Source organism: Lethenteron reissneri, chromosome 61 (assembly GCF_015708825.2).
Source record: "Lethenteron reissneri isolate LAM-NWPU_2019-01 chromosome 61, ASM1570882v1, whole genome shotgun sequence".
Classification (NCBI taxonomy): domain Eukaryota; kingdom Metazoa; phylum Chordata; class Hyperoartia; order Petromyzontiformes; family Petromyzontidae; genus Lethenteron; species Lethenteron reissneri.
This window is the reverse complement of record NC_083839.1, coordinates 200135-223863: the sequence shown is the minus strand read 5'-3', so window position 1 is coordinate 223863 and position 23729 is coordinate 200135. Positions and strand designations below refer to the sequence as shown.

The 23729-nt window shown below is 44.7% G+C and overlaps 1 protein-coding gene across 1 annotated transcript; it reads left to right on the top strand.

Annotated features, from left to right (window-relative positions):
• Nucleotides 1–1370: 1370 nt before the first annotated feature.
• Nucleotides 1371–22072, top strand: LOC133358223 (ras-related protein Rab-18-like). Its single transcript, XM_061576466.1, has 7 exons — nucleotides 1371–1691; nucleotides 9437–9492; nucleotides 10782–10843; nucleotides 11869–11941; nucleotides 15064–15182; nucleotides 17990–18056; nucleotides 20056–22072. Exons 1-7 carry the CDS (start codon nucleotides 1624–1626, stop codon nucleotides 20238–20240), a joined length of 630 nt encoding a protein of 209 aa, XP_061432450.1. The 5' UTR covers nucleotides 1371–1623; the 3' UTR covers nucleotides 20241–22072.
• Nucleotides 22073–23729: the final 1657 nt, after the last annotated feature.

Genomic DNA, 23729 nt, shown 5'->3' with positions numbered 1-23729 from the left:
CTTGGTGATATCTGTCTGCTTATATGTCTGTCTATAGTTTTCTGGTTAGATTTTATGTCGCTATTTCATTATACCTGATGATGATTGCTTGTGTTGCAATCGAAACGTCGTATGCTATTATTTAATTTAATTTATTATTTTATCTTTAGACGTGACTTAACCGAAAGAACCAAATAATGAGGGTTGTGAGTTGACGCCGAGTAGGGGGGAGGAGGCGACTCGCCCCCCCCCCCCCATGAGGAGTGACGTCACTATTTGAAGGACGTCACCTGCTCATGATTATTAATGAGTGAATTGACGTGGATTGTGACGTCATGCGCAAGACACACAGACATTCTTGGCTCATTATAATACTTAATTATACAATATAGTATTAAATATATAATTTAATATATTATTTAATATCTTATTAAATGTTTGTCATTTTATATGTTATTAAATAATATCAATATATTCTAGATTTGAAATTTTCGTTACTGCAAGGGTCCATACTCTTTGGTTCTTTCGGTAAAGTCACGGAGGTGAAAAAAGAATAACCAATTAAAAAACTTTTTTTTTTCACCTACGTAATTTTACCGAAAAAACCAAAGAGTTTCCTCAATATATGATCATTTAATATATTATTTAAAATATAACTAAATATAATTTGATTTAATACATTATTGTTTAATATATTCTTATTTCATAAATGATCTAACCCAGAATCCTCTATTATAGATTCCTAATTCACAATGTTGTTGAGCCACAGAAACTACAAAAACAAACAAAAACGACAGCGCGCACGTGACCGGACGTGACGTAAGAGAAAGCGCCGACAAAGAATTTAATTAAAAAAAACTCCGGGACCGGAAGCCAACACCAACCGACGCACGTGACCGGACGTGACGTAAGACAAAGCGCCGACAAAGAATTTCATTTAAAAAAACTCCGGGACCGGAAGCCAACACCAAACGACGCACGTGACCGGACGTGACGTAAGACAAAGCGCCGACAAAGAATTTCATTAAAAAAAACTCCGGGACCGAAAGCCAACACCAACCGACGCACGTGACCGGACGTGACGTAAGACAAAGCGCCGACAAAGAATTTAATAATTTAAAAAAAACTCCGCGACCGGAAGCCAACACCAACCGACGCACGTGACCGGACGTGACGTAAGACAAAGCGCCGACAAAGAATTTAATAATTTAAAAAAACTCCGCGACCGGAAGCCAACACCAACCGACGCACGTGACCGGACGTGACGTAAGACAAAGCGCCGACAAAGAATTTAATAATTTAAAAAAAACTCCGCGACCGGAAGCCAACACCAACCGACGCACGTGACCGGACGTGACGCGTCCACACCACACACACAACTTCCTGTGCGTGGCGCTTTCCCGGCGTGCCTTGCGCCACCCTTCTCTGTTGATCGTCACCGCCCGCGCCGATCGCCTCAAGGGAGAAAAAATTCACGGCAGCGCTTCTTCCTCGGCTGCTGCTGCTGTTGTTGTTGTTGTTCCTCTCTCAACCCCACACCCACCACCTCGCCCTTGAGCGGATCACGGCGATACGGGGTGATTTGAGCGCGAGTTCGATAACATCGGGCGAGTTGAGGCTGAGCGCCGGTGAGAGACTTGCGCTATGGAGGAGGACATTCTCACCACGCTCAAGATTCTCATCATCGGAGAGAGCGGCGTTGGCAAGTCCAGGTGAGGTGGTGGTAGTGGTAGTGGGTGGTGGTTTGGTTGTTTTGTTAGCCCAGGGCGAGGTCAAATCCTGCTTGCGGGGGTTGGCTTAGCCCTGTGGTGTTCGTTGCAAGGCCCGCGGGTCACTGGCGGGGCCCATGGTGGCCTTCAGTGCGGGTCAGAGGTCGCAACCGGGTACCCGATACCCGGCTACCCGTACCCGGCCGGGTACCGGGTACGGGTACCCGTTTGCGACCCTGGTGCGGCCGGGTACGGGTAGGCCGTGAGTCACTGGTGAGTCACTGTCACTCATTTCGGGTAGGGTACGGGTAGGGTACGGGTAGGGAACGGGTACCCGTATCCAGCCGGGTACGGGTACCCTTTTGCGACCCTGGTGCGGCCGGGTACGGGTAGGCCAAGAGTCACTGGTGAGTCACCGTTTGTCACTCATTTCGGGTAGGGAACGGGTACCCGTATCCCGCTGGGTACGGGTACCCATTTGCGACCCTGGTGCGGCCGGGTACGGGTAAGGAATCAAAACCCGTTTGCGACCTCTGGTGCGGGTCCCTGACAAGACACAAACAGTGGCAGCAACAACAAAACAAAGAGTATAGTGACAACACCTCCCCCCCCCCCCCAGCATTATCATCATCGTCGTGTTGATGTCACACCCCAATGGTTTCGAATGGTGTGGAGGACCTCACACTGGTGATGTCTTGTCGGTGAAAGTGTCACCCCCCCCCCCCCCCCCCCCCCCCTCTGAAAATTTGTGAAGAACACACTGGCTTTGTTTAGTACGTCTCTCGGGTCAATAACATGAGTGCGGATTTGTGGGAAGTCAGAAGCGGTTGCCCTATAGATAGGTTCGCCCCCGCCATGCGAATGTGGAATTTGCTTCAATGGCTCATTCGAGTAAGAAATCACTTTTGACTTTGGTTTTTTTCTTGAGATGGGGGCTTAGTTTATACAATGTGTCAGTCATCTCACTTAACCCCGAACACATGGGTCTGCCCCATGACCTGTCACCCGGGCATTCTGCACTTCGCGTGGCGGCCTTGGTGAAAATGAAAGTGCGTCTCGCCTGGCAAGATGCCCTGTGGTGACGCCATCGTCACTCTGTGTGCTTTTGTCGATGTCGCAGTTCGACTCGTAGCGGAGTGTTGTTGGTAAAGGCTTACGAGTTTGTAACCATTGGTATCTATAGAGTAAAGATTGCAGAAAGAACTCGTGCCGATGGTATTGATGATGAGCGGTGGCGTCTGCGGCGGCGGCGGCTTATCGAGACGTCCGTACACCAGTGGATCGATGACAAAGGGCTGAGGATGATTGTTGTTAGTGGTGTAGTATCAATCGTAGAAATGCCAAAATTGCCGATAACTGGGACAATGGAAACAACGCCCGTATCAATGACAAGGATAATAATACGACTAACACTAATATTGACAACTAGTACGCTCCACTTGTGTCAGGTATAATCGCAATAAGCATTAACAGCAGTAGTAACATTGACAACAAGAATATCAATAACAAGGATAATGTCAACGAATTATAACAATATTCATCACCTGAAAATGATATTATTCACAATTGGAACACAAACGCTCACAATAACAGTGATAACGTGATCATTATAATAAGTGGTGTAACAATTGCAACATAATAACTACGTCAAGAAGGATGACCACGTACCATTGCGATTATAACGCAAATGTATGCAGGAAAGCTTCGCTGAGTCTCAAGATTAGTTTTCAGGAGGAGGTCCAACTGCACACTGGGCTTTCTGGTCTATTCCATTTGTGAGGATTTATCTTTGTCCGATAGAAACCCGAAGATTATTGGACAAATTGCCACCTCACTGCATTCGAGGGGGAACGACACTCAAAAGATCGGGGCAGATTGGTTCACTCTAAAAACTCAGTCCAGTGAGTGGACCAACTCTTAAACGGCGTTATATCACTCGTGATGTGTAACAATAAGCATTACAAACAACAGTGGTTAAAGCAAGGTTAATGGTGACAAAACGAGACGTGGATAAGAGGAATACCAACAACTCTTAACATTCATCAAAACGCTGCGAATGAGTAGTAACGGTTACGATGATCATACTTAAGTATTTACAATTACTGTATAACAATGGTAACACAGTAACAGGCGAAACAAACCATCAGATAATATAACAGCAACAAGTATAACCAATAACGGTAAGAATACCGTAATAACCAAGATAATGATAACGGATTAATAATGATCACAAGAAGAATAAAAGTTACAAGGATTATGATACGAACAGAGATGACATGGGATAATAACGATTACTACACAGTATATGTAAATATAATTAACAATGCTCATTTGTGGCCAGGTCGCTTTTGAAAAATAAGTGAATACCTCGGTGGGCTTTGTCTAGTAGGATGGGGATAGTTTAGTTGTTGTATTTGTTTGTATTCTTGGTTCTTTTGGTAAAGTCACGTAGAAGGGAAATAATAAAATAATATAGATTTAAAACAATAAAAATTCTCACGACGTTTCGACTGCAACACAAGCAATCATCATCAGGTGTGAAATCCACAAATGTTCTTGCTGTGGATTTCACACCTGATGATGATTGCTTGTGTTGCAGTCGAAACGTCGTGAGAATTTTTATTGTTTTATATTTTTATCATTTTATTATTTCCCTTCTACGTGACCTTTACCGAAAGAACCAATAATATGAATCCCTGCAGTCACGAAAGCTTTAAATCAAAATTTAGTATTTGTTTGTGTTTGGGTGATTTTCTTACCTGTCTTGTACTTTGCACTCCTATCGTGTTTTTGTATTGTTTGTTGTTGTATCGTTCTTACCTATCCCGACTGTGGACACCTGTGAAAAAGAGCTTTATAGCTCATCAGATTCCTCCAGTATAAATATTCTGAACAACATCAAGTACAACAATGACGGGAGTGGTAGTTAACGAACGAAACGCGTCCTAGAGGACATTCTTTTAAGGAGATGGAGCGATGGAACCAAGTCATGTACAAAGTGCGAGGTGGATTCTCACATAGCGGAGTCGTGAAGGATGGGGAAGGCTTGGGGGGAGGGTTGCAGCCAGCAGTGGATTGAGTGGATTGACCGTCGCTGGTGGTGATGAAGATAACGCCACTAACGAGTATAATATTTGTAAGTTCAAGTTCATTTATTAGGTATAGCCCTGTGAGCCATTCGGCTCTTGAATCGGGTGCAACCGCAACAAACAGAAAACAAAAACATGAACAAGAAAACATCTTAAAGTGACTATGTGCAAACAGAAAATCCAAGAAAAGACAGCAAAATATTGTAACAAGGTTAACAGCGAATGGGAGGCGCTTATCTCTGTGTTTATAGTCTTAGAGTCCTAAGACATAAGGCTGGTTAGATAAATAAATTGTTTAGATTTATTTGTATGTATTTTTGTAAGTGATTTATTTATATTTCCTACACTTTGCACTTCTATCGTGTTTTTGTATTGTTGGTTATCGTGACGTTTTGACCCGGTGCCCCTCCTGGACATCTGTGAAAAGAGCTTTATAGCTTAACGGATTCCTGCTGCAGTATAAATACAGTTTCTGATTCTGACTTGCTCCAAGCAGTACTTGTGTTTATCGACCTCGAAAGGATGATGGGAGGAGAGTCGAGCCCGGGACAAGGAATTGAATTCACACTCTCACTACAACAACAGCAGTAGCAAGAATATGTATGTCTGTTGAACTTCTTTTGCACCTTACGTCACTAAGCGTGCTAATCAGAGGTGCGAGATAGCACAAACTTTGGGTGGTTGTCATCCAGCTTTGGATTTTGACCACGACTGATGACAAGAGGACGCACAAAATCCATGGCACATTTTAACGTGGGCCGAATCGGATACTCAATTTTTTGTTTGAACACATAGAGATGATGGGAAGAGTCAATGCCTGACCAGGAATTAAACTAAAAAAATTTAGTTTCACCAGGTAAATAAAAATAGCTATATAGCCCTTTTTCAGAAGTGACCCGGCTATCGTAAATGACGGCTCGACGATGTGGAAATGTATAGCAGCAGCCAAATGTTCTGAACGTGTGTTTCTAAATGTGGAGGGAAAAAGCGGGAGGACCTTGAGAAACATCCACACGACAACATGGACAAGGTGCAAACCCGACATACAACAGGCGTCAGCATCATGATCGAACCTATGACCTCCTGTATACCAGGCGAGGTAGTTAGCATCTCGTCCCCTCGGCGCCCCTCTGACCAGCATGATGAAGTATAGTAAACAAAACCTCTCCGTGACCGACATGGCGTAGGAAGGGTCTTCATCCAGGCGATGGAATTAAGCGCGAGATGCAAAGTAGAACGTATATAAAACATTATTAATACGTTGTGCGGTAAATTTTTATTTAAAGATTTCGTGACTGCAGGGATTCATTCTTGGTTCTTTCGGTAAAGTCACGTAGAAGGGAAATAATAAAATAATGAAATATTAAACAATAACATTCTCACGACGTTTCGACAGCAACACAAGCAATCATCATCAGGTGTGAAATCCACAGCAAGAAAATGTGACTTTAAAAAAAAAATTGCTGTGGATTTTACACCTGATGATGATTTCTTGTGTTGCAGTCGAAACGTGAGAATTTTATTGTTTAATATATATATATTTTTTAATTATTATTTCCCTTCTACGTGACTTTACCGAAAGAACCAAGAATACGTTGTGTGTTGTTACGAAGTATTTATAGGCAGTCAATGTTTACCACGATTATGGTGACAGTGTGTTCAGCTCACATGCCTATGCCTGTCAACCTAGCCCCCGTTTAATTTTAGATGCTCGGAGTCATACAGTGTCTATTGAGGTTGCTTATGAGTCTCATGCTCTCATACAGTTCAGTCTCTCTAAGTTTGGGTTGACTTAACCCAAGTCGTCGATACGAGTCTTGCTCTTGACAACACACACACATGACAACGCAGGTGCGCGCAACATGAAGAATCTATCTTCTTGGTTCTTTCGGTAAAGTCACGTAGAATGGAAATAATAAAATAATAAAAATTCAACATAATATAATAATTCTCGCGACGTTTCGGCTACAACGCAAGCAGCCGTCCTCGGGTGAAGAATGAAACACCACCAAGCTTGGAGCGTATATTTAAGCTGGGTATACGCTCCAAGCTTGGTGGTGTTTCATTCTTCACCTGAGGACGGCTGCTTGCGTTGTAGCCGAAACGTCGTGAGAATTATTTTATTATGTTTTATTTTTATTATTTTATTATTTCCCTTCTACGTGACTTTACCGAAAGAACCAAGAAGATGAATCCCTGCAGTCACGAAAGCTTTAAATGAAGAATCTAATCTCGATTTAAACCTTACGTGACTGCAGGGATTCATATTCTTGGTTCTTTCGGTAAAGTCAAGTAGAAGGGAAATATTATTATGTATGACTCCGAGCATCTAAAACTTTACCGAAAGAACCAAGAATAAGAATCTAATCCTTAAGCTTGTTTGAGATGCTTCAGTAATGTTAGCACATTTGGCGTACAGGCGTGGTTAAGGTGTACAGTAATGATCTTGTTGTTCAGAACAAAATAAAACTTTGCCAGAAGGATGTAGTTGTTGGGGGTGAGTAGTGTGTCAGTGTATTTTAATCACCGGCATGACTTACTTGGCAAACATATTGAGTCCTGTTGAATCATTGTCGACGAGGTGTGTTATGCAATCCCTTATTACTCAACCATCGTTGTCGTCGTCATCATCATCGTCGTCTATTACTCACTACACAGAGCCGTATTGAATTGAAATGCAATGCCAAGCTGTTGTGTCTAGATAATTGAAGTATTTTCTGACACAATCGGTCCACCACCTCTCTCACGTCTCACTTGCCGGGTTTCCCAAAAATGTGGTTCTAGCACTCCACTGCTCGTAATCTCCACAGCGTGTGGAGGTGAAAGACTAATACTGGCCAAATAAATGCGTCTGCCCGTTTACATTTAGGGCAAGCGTGCGGTATGCATGCGTCTGCAAAAAATACCACCGCGTGCGAATAGGTGTGTGGAGTGCTGCCAAAGCTGAAGGTATTTAGCCTCTAACCTGCAGTCCAATGGGTCTTGACCCACGATGGGTCTGTGTCTGTTGGTGGCTAAAAAGCATGCAGGGAGTTTTGACGCCGTTGTGTAAAGTGATAAGTCAAGTCGTCGAGAGGACAGCCACTGATACTTGTGTACAGTGTCTCTGGAGGGCCTTTTGAGAAGTGCCAGTGCCACGAGTTGACGCGGCGATTTTCGCGTGGATACAGCAATCCGTTCCATGAAGTACCACACAAGCTTCCAATTGCATCATGTTCTGTGACATGCAGGAAGTGACCTTTAACACGCATTTTAAAGTTTACGTTTGATAAGAAGACTGCGTTGAGGTTTGTGTAAAAAAAAGAAAGTATATTGACCAAAGATGCACGGCGACATTAATGCTCGTGATTTCATTGAGCGGTAGAAAGCGGAGCACACGGATAAGAATAAACGCGCTGATTGATGACATTTTGTAACGGTTATTAAACGTCAGTCTGCTTGGACGGCACCCGTCGCTGGCCGATGGTCAGCAAAGATGTCGGAGCGGCATCGCAGGAGTGGAACGTTCACAGGAGGAGGACGCGTACTGAGGAGGCGGAGCATTGAAATCGGTTCGTGCGCGAGGTGGATTGTTAGGTTTCAGGATTGTGAGAGATGGGGATGCCAATAGTGGATTGTGACCCATGGCCGGGCGTGGTGCTGGCCCCCCCCACCGCCCCCTCCTCGTGTGCCACAGTGTCGGCCTTCATAGGTGCTCGCTAACAGCACTTGCCTCAACAGTCTGTTAAGGTTATACGAGGTGGGGAGGGATCTTTGTTTTGTCTTTTGGTAGTTGTGATAGTGGTCATAGTGGTGACTTTTGATGTTTGTAGTTGTAATGAGGGCAGACAGAGTTACGCTGACTCGCAGATTGTGCCTTTAAAACACGGCTGGGTCAGTAGTGGTGGTGGTTGGTCGTGGTGATGGTAATTGTGGTTAAAGGCTGTTGTGCTTTGACAGCAATTGGAACTTCGATTTAAAGCTTTCGTGACTGCAGGGATTCATATTATTGGTTCTTTCGGTAAAGTCACGTAGAAGGGAAACAATAAAATAATTTAAAAAACGTCGTGAGAATTTTATTGTTGTATATTTTTATTATTTTATTGTTTCCCTTCTACGTGACTTTACCGAAAGAACCAAAAATAGCAATCAGAACTTTAAAGAAAATGTCTATTTTATATGGACCTGTAAATTGACGTGCATGAATTTTCACGCACTGCCCCCTACCGACAACGCGGACTAGCAGCAGAGTCTACAGCGTGGTCCAGATGTTTTGTGACCCCCCTCAAATTGCTGACAGACCTCTATGCTTTTTTTCCTTTGCCAATTAATTTCTGTTTTCACACCGATTGATATGTAAGTAAACACATGAAGTTTTAGAGAATTAAATGGGGGTCACAAGACATCTAGACCACCGTGTACAACTCTTAAGCATGGTGGCCACCCATCGAACAAGACTCACGGGCTCAAAAACACACAGATGATTTGCAACGAATTGATTTCCCTACGCTTGGTTCAATATGGGTGTCGTGAGAATTGTTTTTAATCGATGCAGTCATTACATGCCCCGATGCCTCGTTTGTCTGGGGGGCGTCCTGTCGCAAGCTGCCGTTGTGCGGGGCGATCTCGTGGGTTGACGATGTGCATCACGTTCGAATGTTGTTGTTCTTCTTCTTTCAGCCTGCTCTTGAGGTTTACGGATGACACGTTTGACCCCGAGCTGGCTGCGACGATCGGTAAGGAAATAAAAATATTTAAAATCAAGGAAGAAAAACCATGCCTTTTCACGGTTACCGCAACACTTTCTCATATGCTTTTGCCCTCGGATGTATTTAATTCGAGATAACAACAGTGTGTTTTAAGACTGTGGTTCTCAACCGAGGGTACGCGGACCCCTGGCCATACGTGGGGTGGTTTATAAATGTGTATCGCCATTATTAAAGCGCAACGGAAAAGTTAGCCTGCTACTACGCCGATAGGTCAACAGGGGGCAGATGGGAGGCTTAGGTTGAGTGGCAGTTAAGCCAAGGTCACCCCCCCCCCCCCTGGTTATCTCGTAACCAGAGGGGTGTACCCCGGCTAGGGGCGGAGTGAGCCCCGACTCGTGTATAAAAGCCGGTCCCCTCAACGGGACCAGCAGTTGTCGCCCACTCTAAGAACTGAAGACATCTCAAGCCCATGGGGGAAGAGGACACGCTAGCCGGATATCGGGTGGAAGGGGCCTTACCCCTTTGCGTCAGGGAAAACTGTTATTGCGTTTATTGTTAATAAACGTGCAGCCTCTAAGAGGAAGTCTCCGACAAGTTTGTACCCACTACAAATGTGTGAAATTATATCATACATTAGAATAATTGGTGCATTAATCACGTTGTATAAATATGCCAATATAAAATAACTACGGCAAGTGTTTAATCCTCACGGTAACCTTGAACGACATAAATGATCTTTTTAAACTCATTGACCGTACACAATGTGGTTTCCAAGAGTAGCCGGCGAGCGTGAACAAATTACGTCACGCGTGCAGAGCGTCCGTTGATTTATTTTTAATTCGCTTGCAGTTGCTTGGCTAAGTTAGTCGTACATTTATTTTTAAGAACCACGTTGGGTCGGGTAAAGGGGGGGGGGGGGGTGGTGGTTGATGGTTACTCGGTTGAAACAAAATTCAACAAGTCGCCAAAAAAAGGTTGAGAAACCGCTGTGTTAGGAGGATATACAACGAGATGACATCACGGAATGACATCACGTGAATGACATCATCGGGAAGGGGAGGTGGTGGGCACCATGACAACCGTAATGTGGCTGCCAAGGATCTCGTCGCCTTCAGCGCCGTTTTTAATTGCCACGTTTTGGCCCCCCCACACCCTTTGATCACTTTGGCTGGTTTAGTTGTCTGCATTTGGCTCGGGCATTCAAGCCATTACTTAGAAACCCCCGAGACAAAGCCTTTGTCAGTGCAGACCTTGTGTTTAGTTCTGTGGGGTTGAGCGGGGGGTACTCAGTGTTTTGTGGGTCTTTTTTCTTCCAGGTGTTGATTTTAAAGTGAAGACAATCGCTGTGGATGGAAACAAAGCAAAGCTCGCTATTTGGGTGAGTCGCCAGAGCGCTCGCTCGGCTCGTTGTCGCACGCCATCCATTTGTGGAAATTAAGGGTGGATTTCTGTTCACGTTCAAGCGTTGTGCTGTGCAGGCAATTCAGTAATATCGTAGGTGATCCTACTGCACGGGTGTTCGTGGTCGCGCTGTTTCGCTCTCGACGCATGGTTGTTTTCAGATTGTACCGCATGTTCATTTGGACGTGATGCCTTTCGATTCCACGTGCTGGTAGCTTCTTCAAGGACCTGAATAAAGTTGGTGGTGAGATTGGACAGTTCCTAACCAATCTCCCAGGACGTGGAACAGAATGTCAAGACATCGTGCCAAACGATGGCACGATGTCTTGACATGCAACCCAAAAACAAATCAGAGAGCGATACTACTTAATATACTGCTTGCTGCTGGAACAGCAATAAGGTACACTGTCGTTTCGATTTAAAGCTATCGTGACTGCAGGGATTCATCTTCTTGGTTCTTTCGGTAAATTCATGTAGAAGGAAAATAATAAAAATAAAACATAATAAAATAATTCTCACGACGTTTCGGCCACAACGTAAGACAGACCTGTTCTCCACCTGAAGACGGATGCTTGCGTTGTGGCCGAAACGTCGTGAGAATTATTTGATTATGTTTTATTTTTATTATTTTATTATTTTCCTTCTACGTGACTTTACCGAAAGAACCAAGAAGATACACTGTCGTTGTTTTGCATGTTAAAAAAACTGGTCAGTGGACATTATGTTGCATTGCAAATGTTCTTTGTCTTGCAGGCTAGTCTTCTTTACCCCGGACATGTTACACATTTGTAAAGCTCAAATGTACTTTTAATCGGGTGAAACCACATGGCAAGATCACCTCCTACTGGCAGATTACATTTATCTGTGTAACTGTAGCGGCCTTTGCGATTAGCCTCGCGCGATAAGAAGGGTCGAATATGAAATGTAAGAAATGCGGTGACGGTGCAGCCTTGTTTTGCAATTGCTTGCTTTCGCGCGGCACTTTGAATTTCTCCCGCACAGGACACGGCTGGCCAAGAGCGCTTTCGCACCCTGACGCCGAGCTACTACAGAGGAGCGCAGGGGGTGATTCTCGGTGAGTCCGTGCTTCCGTGCTACACAATGTGTGTGGGCAAAGTGAGTCTGCAATAATTCGGCCCTTTTTTTAAATCCTTTATATTAAGTTCACTTGCTTGCTTGCGCGCTTACGACCGTGCAAATCTTTCGGTCGTTTTTTAACCCACTTCCCGTGATCCAATCGAGCTGACATTTGGCACACAGACTCGTTGTGCGTTTTTTTCCAAAATGTTTAACATTTTAGGAAAATTTGTTTATATTTAATTACCAATTGCTTAATGGTGGCAGGCAATCATCTGACCCATAGGTGGCAGCCATCTCAAGCCAGAGGACGAGAGGACTCTAGCCGCCACGCATATAAAGGATTTATAGTGAAAAACTTTGTTTTTACGGGTACATTTTTTTGTCCTTCCCCCACAAATCCGATGAGCACGGTTGGCTACGAATGGTGTGGAAAAAGTTGCACATACAACCTAGATGGTTGCCTATCCAAGCGCCATCCATACCGAAACCCCGCTTAGCTCCTGAGATCTGATGAGATTGGGCACATTCCTAGTGATTTGGTGGTAATCTTTGGTTAAGGAACACGCAAGCTTAAAAAAAAAACAGCTCTTGTAGCTACGCGGGCTAAACTGAATGAGTTTGTGAACATCAACAATGGTTATGTTATGGATCATAGCCTCAGATGCAGAAGAGGTGGCATCCCATTGTGTATGGCATGCCACATGTGGCGAGATGTTACGACCCCTAGCCTGGTATGCGGGAACTTGTGGGTTTGATCCCGACCCTGACTCCTGCTGTATATTTGGAGTTTGCATGTTCTCCCCGTGGTCGCGGTGATTTTTTTTTCTCCGGGTCCTGCGGTTTCTCCCTCCGCGATTAGAAATATGCGTTTTAGAGTATTTGCCTGCGATAAATGTACACGTGAAAAGCCACTTCCTTGAGCTATCATTTGCAGCAAGGTTTCTTCTGAAAAAGAGCTATATAGATCCGTGGGCCTTACCTGGTCAAATAAAAAGTAGGTTTAAATATTTGAATACATTTCCTGGTCAGGCGTTGACTCTCCCATCATCCCTATGGGATCGAAAAACTTGAGTTTCCGATTTGGCCCATGTCACAACGTGTGCCATCAAACAGACTCTGTCGCCTTCGCGACTGGCCCAGGGCTGTACACACACGGGGGGGATAAGCACTTCCCACCCACTTGTCATTATTGTTATCCTCGTTATAAATGCCATGAATGTTGAACGTGCTCTTGTCATCGGTCGTGGTCAATCCACTGCTGGATGACGGCCACCCAAAACTGCCATCGTTGTTTGTGTTACCATCCTGCGCCTCTGAATAGCACGGTTTGGCGACGTATGGTGCGAAAGAAGTTCAACATACACATTCTTGCTGCTGTTGTTGTAGTAAGGGTGTGAATTCCATTACCCGGTGAATAACAAATAGTTTAGTTTACTTACATGAGCAAGGAGACGTACTGACTTTCGAGTTGTGGTTTGACTACAGAGCAAACATGTATTGCCACAATCAAAGTTTTTGGGTTTAGATCGCGTTATTTATAAATGTGTCGTAACCCTCCACCACCCGACACGGCCAATCAGTAAAAAAGTGTCACGTTGACAAAAGACAAATAGTTCACTGCTTTAGCCCACCGGTGTGTTGAAGCGTGAAACCACAACATTTACAATTTGGCTTCAACACACCGGTGGGCTAAAGCAGTGAACTATTTGTCTTTTGTCAACGTGACACTTTTTTACTGATTGGCCGTGTCGGGTGGTGGAGGGTTATGACACATTTATAAATAACGCGATCTAAACCCAAAAACTTTGATTATGAATAACATTGGTCGCGAAAGCCTACATGTTAAAATGTATTGCCACGTTATGTGTATGATCGGCTCGTATGTGCGCGGTACATGCGTCCGCGAATGTTTACGTTGGGGTCGTGTTCCAACCGTTATGGGTATATTAATCGGTTAAACAGAAACGGACCTTTGTTCTAAATACATTCCTGAAGCAGTGTAAAGCAATGGCAGCTTGTACTGTTAGGAACCTCCTGGTTACACCAGCCCACAGGGGATTATTGTGTCCGTCCATCCGTCGTGCAGGGAGGGGCTGGGTGGGGAGGGTGGGGCTGGGTGGGAAGGGGCTGGTCACCCCGTGGTGCCCTTATAAAACGTTTAACCTACTCACGCCGGCTTGTGCCCGCCCTCACAGTCGGGCATATTTGCGGAATACACCACGCCGCCGTGACCCTGGCCATTGACCGAGCAACCCAATGTTCCTACCAGCTCCCTCCGCAGGAATTTGTTAAATTACGGTGGTGAAATGTTGGTGTTTGTTTAGAAGGGAACACGACTAAATATTCCTTTGGAACGATGTGTTTTTCCCGCAGAAGAGTGTGCATGGACACGTACAAGTCACAACTTCAGTCTGTAATCAAAAACAAAAGTGTCTCTGTCCTCTAAACAAGCAACAACCTCGTACTCCTTTGAGGGTGTTGCCTTGAGTTAGTGGTGGGAATTCCACATTCCATTGTTGGGGGGGGGGGGGTCTGAGCTTTAATATTCCATCATTATCATGATCATCAAAGACCTCTCCACTGCTGGATGGAGGCTTAGAAGCGTCGCAATCTCTCGCAGTCCTGTGATGTAGCAATCGCGTAGCACTTGCACGTGAGCTGGTTTCCTCGGGGCGGTTATGACTCGTTAAATGCATAATATATACGTGTACCCGTTTTTCAGAATCATCAGGGCATAATTAGATATGTGACCACATCGTCCCAGTTGTGTCCACGTGGTGTTGTGCAATCGGCAAATGACATTGCGCAGTCACTATTAAATTGCAGGAGTGCTGATGATAGTGGTGGTGGTGGCGAAGTGATATTGTTGTTTTCTCAGTAGTGGTGGTGGTACTTGTTGTGCTGCTGCTGCATTGGTGGTGAAGGTGGTGTTTGGGAAATGCTGTTGTGCCCACGCTGAGTACGCTCCCCCGTCAAGTTGGCGTTTCTGCGTCGAAGTTACATTTTGCCTTAACCGTGCCCTCCAGCCATGCACCCCGCGCGCTATGCAGCGAGCGTCGTGGTAGAATGCACCGACCAAAGGGCATTTCTCTTACGTGCCCCTCGTGTTTTTGGCAGTGTACGATGTGACCAAGCGAGACACCTTCTTGAAGCTGGAGAACTGGCTGAGCGAGCTTGAGACGTACACCACACGCAGCGACATCGTCAAGATGCTGGTGGGAAACAAAATTGACAAGGTGAGCCTTGCACATCTCCCCGCCTCTGTGTGGTTCACATTCCACGAGGGCCCAAGTCAGTAGAACATCAAATCAATCATTTGGTGTTTGCACAATTCGTAAAAGAGCAAGTTGTCCTTCCCCTGCACCTCCGATTAGCACGGTTGGCTACGTACGAAAGAAGTTCAACATACATATGAGTATGGGTCTCTGTGGTTCTATATTAGTCTCTGGATCTATCTGGGTGTCTATGGGTCTCTGTGGTTCTATTTGAGTCTCTGAATCTCTTTGGGTGTCTGTGGGTCTCTGGTTCGATTCGAGTCTTGATCTCTGTGGGTCTCTGAGTCTTTTTCTTCTGATATTAGGAAGCCACTGGAGCTATGCACTTTTTAATCATCTAGATTTAAAATTAATTTCTTTAACAGCCTTTTGTATTTACCTATTTGTCCATGAGCACGGTTTGCTATGTACGATGCGAAAGAAGTTCAACATAATTCTAGATTTGAAGCTTTCGTGACTGCAAGGATTCATACTCTTTGGTTTTTTTCGGTAAAGTCACGTAGGTAAAAAATAAAATAAATGAAAACAACTAAATTAAATCACGACGTTTCGGAGGCAACACAAGCTTCCGTCTTCAGGTAGTCTTTTTGTTTTTTTCGGTGAAGTCACGTAGATAAAAAATAAAATAAATGAAAACAACTAAATTAAATAACGATGTTTCGGAGGCAACACAAGCCTCCGTCTTCAGGTAGTCGCTGTAGTACTAATACTGCTGTAGTACTAGTACTACAGCGACTAGTACTACAGCGACTTTGGCTGGAACGGTCGCTGTAGTACTCCAGCTACTTTGGCTGTAACAGTTCCACCTGAAGACGGAAAGCTTGTGTTGCCTCCGAAACGTCATGATTTAATTTAGTTGTTTTCATTTCTTTTATTTTTTATCTACGTGACTTCACCGAGAAAACCAAAGAGTAAGTTCAATATACACACATGCTACCATCACGAAAGCACGCAATGTTCAACAGGCATGGTGTGCAGTGGTTTGCAGTAAGGGGCAATGTTGCTACGTGATTATCCCAGTGGAGTACTTTGTGCGTGCACTTTAAATTTTGGCGAAGGCAGACCGTGACACCCCAGCACACAATGGGCTTACTCTTTGCGAATGACGTCACAGGATCCTTTTTTAAAGATGGAAAATACACACCCACAGTATTAATCGGCAATCAACATAGAATAAGGTTTCCCGGCTAAAATGAATACTCTCATAGCACAACAAGTTAACGCTAAATTTAGATTTAAAGCTTTCATGACTGCAGGGATTCATATTCTTGGTTCTTTCGGTAAGAAAAAAAACGCCACTTTTTTCAAATTTTCTTGCTGTGGATTTCACACCTGATGATGATTGCCTGTGTTGCAGTCGAAACGTCGTGAGAATTTAATTGTTTAATATTTTTATTATTTTATTGTTTCCCTTCTACGTGACTTTACCGAAAGAACCAAGAATAAGTTAACGCTAGCTAAATAAAAAAAAATATGAGCACACTAACTGCCTGCTTGTTGTTTGCAAGCGTTCCACCGGAGAATGTTTCGTTTGGCCTCGTTAACTGTGCTGGGAAAATATTGTGAGCATTAAGATTGGATAATGAAACAGTTGTTGGCAGCTGTGGGATGTTGTTACGTCACGCAGGAAACGAAATGAAACAAAAATAAATGAAATGTTGCATTGAAACGGCGAACCTGCAGATGTAGCTGTGCTTCCTGTGTACGTTTTTTTGCACATGCATGCACTTCATCACGGGAACGTGACCAACAGCCATAGATCACGGCGTACGCATGCGCGCGGCGTACTCTGCGCCTGAGTAAAAGGATAGTCCCCTGGGGAGTTGGCCTTGATGCTGCGCCAAAAAATTAGCTCGCTCTATACCATGTGCGCATGACTTCATCTTTAATTTTTTTTAAATCTCTAAGCGGTATTGGAGACGATACAAAGCGTGGATGAACATGTCACGGTTTAGCGGCCAGACACGGGTTTCATCCCTGGCGACGTAGAGATCCGTTTCAGCAGTCGACGGCTGCAGTGGAGTAATCTTTTACTTGTACGGAAAAGCACACGAACAAAGCAACTCAAATGCTTAAACACAGCTCGAAACAAGTATGGGGAATCGATCTTGCGATGAATAGTCGTATTGTGAAAATGTATCTTTTTATCGTAAAACAAAAAACCCAGTGTCGACTGTTAGAGATCGTAGGCAGCCAGCTTCACGGAGGTTTTTATTTACATTTGAGGTCCCAAACGTGTCAAAAAATTAACCTTGGCAAGGCTTCTCTAAGTCGATCTCGCAGTGCCCCTTCTTCAGAGCATTGCACCAAGTGGTTTGTAACCTTTCTGACGTAAAACTTTCGTGACTGAAGCTTTCGTGACTGCAAGTATTCATACTCTTTGGTTTCTTCCGTAAAGTCACGTAGATAGAAAATAAAATTTACAAAGAATAAAAATTAAAATAACAAACTAAAAACTGCACGACGTTTCGATCGCAACATAAGTGGTCGTCATTAGGCGGCGATGACCGCTTGTGGTTTGCGATTGAAGCGTCGTGAGTTTTTGTTTCTTTACGATTTTTTTAGTTGTATTTTTTTAATGTTTTATTTATTTTATTTCTACCTACGTGACTTTACCGAAAGAACCAAAGGATATGTATAACCTTTCCTTCATTTGCTCGGTGGTAAAAGGCATTGTTGTTGACGCCGAAAGCCGCCGCGGTGGGTAGGGGTGGAGGGAGTTGTTTTTATTTCTACCCTCTGCCGCCACTTCCTGATTGTGCTTGCAGGATGGGAGAGTTCTGGATCGGACAGAAGGTTTGAAGTTTGCCAGGAAACATTCCATGCTGTTCATCGGTAAGTCTATCTGTGCGCGTGCGCACGCACGCACGCTTACTTCTTAGGATTGTAAGACGCATTGTTTTTTTTTCTACCTGTATCTTAAAGCATCGGATAATCTTGGAAGTTCTAGATTTTAAACTTTCGTGACTGCAAGGATTCATACTCTTAGATTTTTTCGGTAAAGTCACGTAGGTAAAAAATAAAATTAAAAGTTAATAAAAGTAATAGTAGAAATAAAATAATAAATCACGACGTTTCGGAGGCAACTGCATGGATGCAGTAATTTTAGCTGTGACGGTCCCACCTGATGACGGAGACTTGTGTTGCCTCCGAAACGTCGTGATTTATTATTTTATTTTATTTCCATTATTACTTTTATTAACTTTTAATTTTATTTTTTACCTACGTGACTTTACCGAAAAAACCTAAGAGTATGAATCTTGGAGGTGTGTGTGACTAGATTCGTATAACTTTATTGACACCAGGCACAAGTATGGGGTGCATCTTACTTTCGGGAGCATAGTATAATCTTTAAAATGCAGTGCAGTAGTTGTCAGCAGCTTACACATCTACTTCTGCTTTTACCTAAGTCCATATGAACCAGAATCAAATTGACACATTCTGACACTGTTAAATAATGCATGTGATAAGGTTGAAAGAAATCTATGTATTACCACCTTTTTAAAAGGATGAATCGTACAGTGTTACTGTATTGGATTTACCCCTAAGACAATGTGGTAAACACATTTTCTTTTACAGTAAAACCTTGCATTGCGAGCATAATTCTTTCTGGAAACGTGTTTGTAATCTAAAGCACTCGTATATCAGTTGTGATCACGTGACGCTCGGCAGACAAAGCGTATACACGTACTACTCGTATTTCAAGACCTCGCTCGTTTATCAAATTAATATTTATTTTTAAATGTGCTTGTCTTGCAAAACACTCGCAGACAAAGTTACTCGCAATCCAAGGTTTTACTGGAGGTCTTTGCTATTGATTTTATTCTTAGCACCACAAACTAGCTTTATCGTATTTAAAACTTCCAACCATTTTGCCGACCCATACCTGTGGACGTGAAAGGACCTGTGACGTTATTTAAACGGAGTTCGCCATCTGTGACGGCATCACTGTCCGGATTTCCCTAAGAAAAATAAAATCGCCCACAAATCACTTACATTTTACCCCTCCTGGCAGACAAGATCAGTCTGTAAAGCAAAGTTCCTTCATCTTCTTGGTTCTTTCGGTAAAGTCACGTAGAAGGGAAGTAATAAAGTAATAAAAATAAAACATAATAAAATAATTCTCACGACGTTTCGGCCACAACGCAAGCAGCCGTCCTCAGGTGAAAACCAGGTCTGTCGGGGAGACAGCGTCTGAATGAAACAGCACACGAGCTTGGAGCGTATATATAAGCTGGGTTGGGAGGGGGGGAAAGGGCGCGTCGTGAGAATTATTTTATTATGTTTTATTTTTATTATTTTATTACTTCCCTTCTACGTGACTTTACCGAAAGAACCAAGAAGATTAATCCCTGCAGTCACGAAAGCTTTAAATCGAAATCAAAGTTCCTTCGTGATAGTGTGTGTGCGATAAGAGTAGCACGAGTACAAATAATCATGCGTCCTGTGTTTGTAGCACAGCGCTTGACCACTCTGTGTGTGGGATGAGGGGTGGTGCAGCGGTTAGCGCGCTGCGCTACGAGTTCTATTCCTGTTTACGACCACCAACCGATGACGATTATCTGAACCGGTCCCGGGCCTCCCCGAGGTCGACTCGGCCTCAAATGAGTACCTGGTGCTGTGTAAAACATCGCCACTCGGGAGACGAAGACGGCCGGGCGTGGTGTTGGCCACCAACACCCCCCCTCGTGTGCCGTGCCGGCCTTCATAGGTGCTGCTCGCTTAACGGCACTTGCCCCTAACAGTCTATTAAAGTCTACACGGCGGGGGACCTTTGTGTGTGTGTGTGTGCGCGCGTGTTCCACCACCGCGTGCGTGCGTGCACGCTGCTCAGAGGCGAGCGCTAAGACGCGAGACGGAGTGCAGTGCGCCTTCGAAGAGCTGGTGGAAAAGATCATCCAGACGCCCGGCCTGTGGGAGAGCGAGGGTCAGGGCCAAAGCCGCTCCGGCGTGCAGCTTGGGAGAGACGAGGCGACGCCGGGCGCCGGGAGCTGTGGGGGCTACTGCTCCCTCGCCTGAGCGTCGCGCAAAGTCCTTGGCGCCTTTTCGTCCCACGACCCCAAAGCTCTCCGAACGCACAAAGCACGACGGCAGCGGAGGCGGCGGTTCGCGCTCCAGCCAAGTCTGAGCCGGGCTGACCGTTCATTCATCGCCCAGCTCTTTCCCCCCCCCCCCCCCCCCGCACGCACACCGACAGCAACCGCCAACCGCCACTAAGTGGCGGTGATGTCGCAACGTCGCTTGTGCCAGGCTACGTGCACGCACGCACACACACACCCACGGCGCTTGCTTAGTCACAGCGAGTGCCCACGGGGAATTTGTTCGCTCGCTCAAGCTTTTGAAAAAACAGAGGTACAAACGTGTACCGCCTTGTAATTTAGCGAAGGGCTTCCGTTAGAATGAGCTCAGCCGCCCCCCTCCCCCCACTCGAGAGAGTATAATCTTACAAACAGGAAAACTGTATTCAACCCAGACTCTGGATCAATTACGATTGTAAATTGTGTCATCTGTACTCAATTCCGATCGCCACGCAATTGCGATGGTTGCTTGAGTTAACGAGGCTGCTGTAATTGTTCACTGTAATTGACCCCAGGTCTGATTCGACCTCATTCACTTCGACCTCCCCCTCTGTCCTCCTGTGCGTGGCAGTCCGCTGCTTTCGTCTCTTTGGGTTATGTATCTGTCTTGTATTTGTTGCTCTTGTTATTTCTCTCGTGTTTTCGCCGTCAGTTTGATTGAAGAAAATAAATAAGTCCTCTTTCAGGAGGTTCATATCATGTCGGGACGATGTATTTGGCACTGCTGAGATCCTGCTGTTGAATCTGGACGGTTAAAAACTGAGTTATCAAATTTAGTGGGTTGATGGGTCTGAGCCAAGTCACAAAATGTGACTGGACTGAGACCACCAAAGTAATTGCATTTTCACTAAATTGGACAGACCAAAATTGAAAACTATCCGTTTGCCTGATGTATGGTGAACTTTGCTGGGCATACAAAGGGTGTGATGGATAAAGGAGGCCTATTGAAGTGACTTCAGAAGTAGTTCTCCGACATCCTCTTCTGAGGCCTTCCTCTGACGGGGGACAGTGTTTAGCTGCTTGCCGGCCGGCAAGAATTTCCAACGGGAAATGAATTTGTCATTTGACAAATGAAAAAAAAATGTACCATTTAAAAAATATATATATCTTAAGTAAATAAATACGTGTAAAAATGTACGGGGAGACGGATGCTTTTTTTTTTTTACACGATTCTCACTTGAGTCGAACAAGCGCTTAACATGCAATATAAGCTCGTGTGGAAAAACAATTATAAACTAACACTTTCCCGTCCTGCTTTGCGATGCCGTTCAGTGTCGGGTCACCGCAGCGGTTTTCTTTCGACGTTTCGGGGAGCGCGACGTTCGTTCCACCCACGGTGACGCGAACCTTCACCGACGCTGTCGATCCTGCGATGCATGCCGAGCATGTGAAGTCGGGAGAAATGTATTTTCAAGCACACTTTTAATTGACCGGGCAACGCAGCATCACGACGTAGTGGTTCACACTCGTCAACGCGGAGATTGCACACCTACGGAAAGGATCGTTGTCTCGTTCAGCTTTTGTCAAGCTCTCAATATATTGTTCACACATTTGTACATTGTTCTTAGCTGCTTGAGCCCGTTGTGGGTTGACGCCGTCTTTATATAACCCTATCGCGCCTTTTGAAAGTCGCTTGAGAACTCGACTGTTATAATGTTACCCTCGGCCACTGTTCTCTTACTGAAGGTATTACACGTTGTGCAGTCCATAATAATCCCTTTTGAAATTGGACCGGTACAAATGTATGAATAAAAGAGTTAAATATTGGAAACACTTTTCTGTTCCTCCCCCTTCCCTCCAAGCCGTTTTGTCTTTTGATTTTAGAAACTGCATGTCTCATCGAGTCCCTTTTATTAACTACTAATAATGTTAAGTATGAATCATGGGACTCTTGAGTATGAATGCACTCGTGGCCACGGGAGGTAATGACAGGGGAGTCAGTTGTGAGTGTGAAGGGACTGGTGGCCACGGGAGGTAATGACAGGGGAGTCAGTTGTAAGTGCGAAGGGACTGGTGGCTATTGGAGGTAATGACAGTGGAGTCAGCTGTGAGTGTGAAGGGATTGGAGGTAATGACGGGAGTCAGCCTGCAATGCGAAGGGACTGGTGGCCACGGGAGGTAATGACAGGGGAGTCAGCCTGCAGCGCGAATGCACCAGTGGCCACGGGAGGTAATGACGGGAGTCAGTTGTGAGTGCGAAGGGACCGATGGCTACGGGAATGTTCGAGAAGGGAGCGTGGTCAGGCGACGGAAGAGGACGGTGGTGTCTGACGGTGGAGTGAGCGTCCAAAGTCAGCGAGAACGATCGAGAAGGGGGGCGTGGCCTCGTGTCGGTATATAAATGGAGATGTGCGGGAGACTCGGGGCTGCTGCAGTGGGGTTGTGGTTCAGAGATACAGTACGGTCACTGTTTATAACATGGTGGGAAGCCATTGAGACACGTGATCTCTCACGAATACTATATAACCCCAGGAATCGACTGATAAAAGATTTAACACAGCCGTTTGTGGTGTCCATTGTGAACATGACTAGGATACTAGTAGGTTTTTACCCTTTCAACTGGTACAAAAACTGACACCTTTATACAAGGCATCATGTTTGCAATAACCGCAACACAAGCAGTCAAAATGCAAACAAAAAGAAACAACTCTGATGATGATAATGATATGCACTGTCCTTGAAGTTGTTTGGTCCACACCCGAGACAGCTTTCCTTAGAGCCTTGTCTCCATTGGTGTTGGACCAGATGACGCCAAAAGGCGCACACCTCAAAAACAGCGCGCTATCAGAGTATTGAGAGCTCGGGTTAAGCATTTACACTGAGACCTCCTTTTCCAGTGGCAAAATATAGTAATAGGTTTTTACCCTTTCAACTGGTACAAAACTGACACCATGACTAGGATAATGTAACTATGTAAATAAATTAAGGAAATTCTCATTACCTGGGGTGCACGCACTTTTTGGGTGTGCGAGACTTTGCCTGGTTTTTTTTAGAAGGTAAGGGGCCGTCCATAAATGACGTCACGAACCTGGGGGGGTTGGGAGTTGAGAAATGTGACGTCACATCAAAATGCGCAACTTTAAATCAATATAGACAACGCGTTCTACTTAATTAAATATACTTTTAATAAATGTTTTCTCCTACAGCATCAGAGTGCAGCGCCACATTAAATACGCACTACAATGACAATAGTTTAAAGCGATTTGAAGCATGTTTTATTTTGGGGGGGGGGCAGAGCTTTGTGACGTCATATTTGAGGGGGGGGTCTGACTTTTTGTGACGTCGTGTGACGAAGGGGAGGGGGGGGGTCAAAAATTGTCCAAAATCGCGTGACGTCATTTATGGACGGCCTCTAAATCGAAAAGGCAAATTAAGCACGGGCACGGAAATACAATTCTAGATTTGAAGTTTTCGTGACTGCAAGGATCCA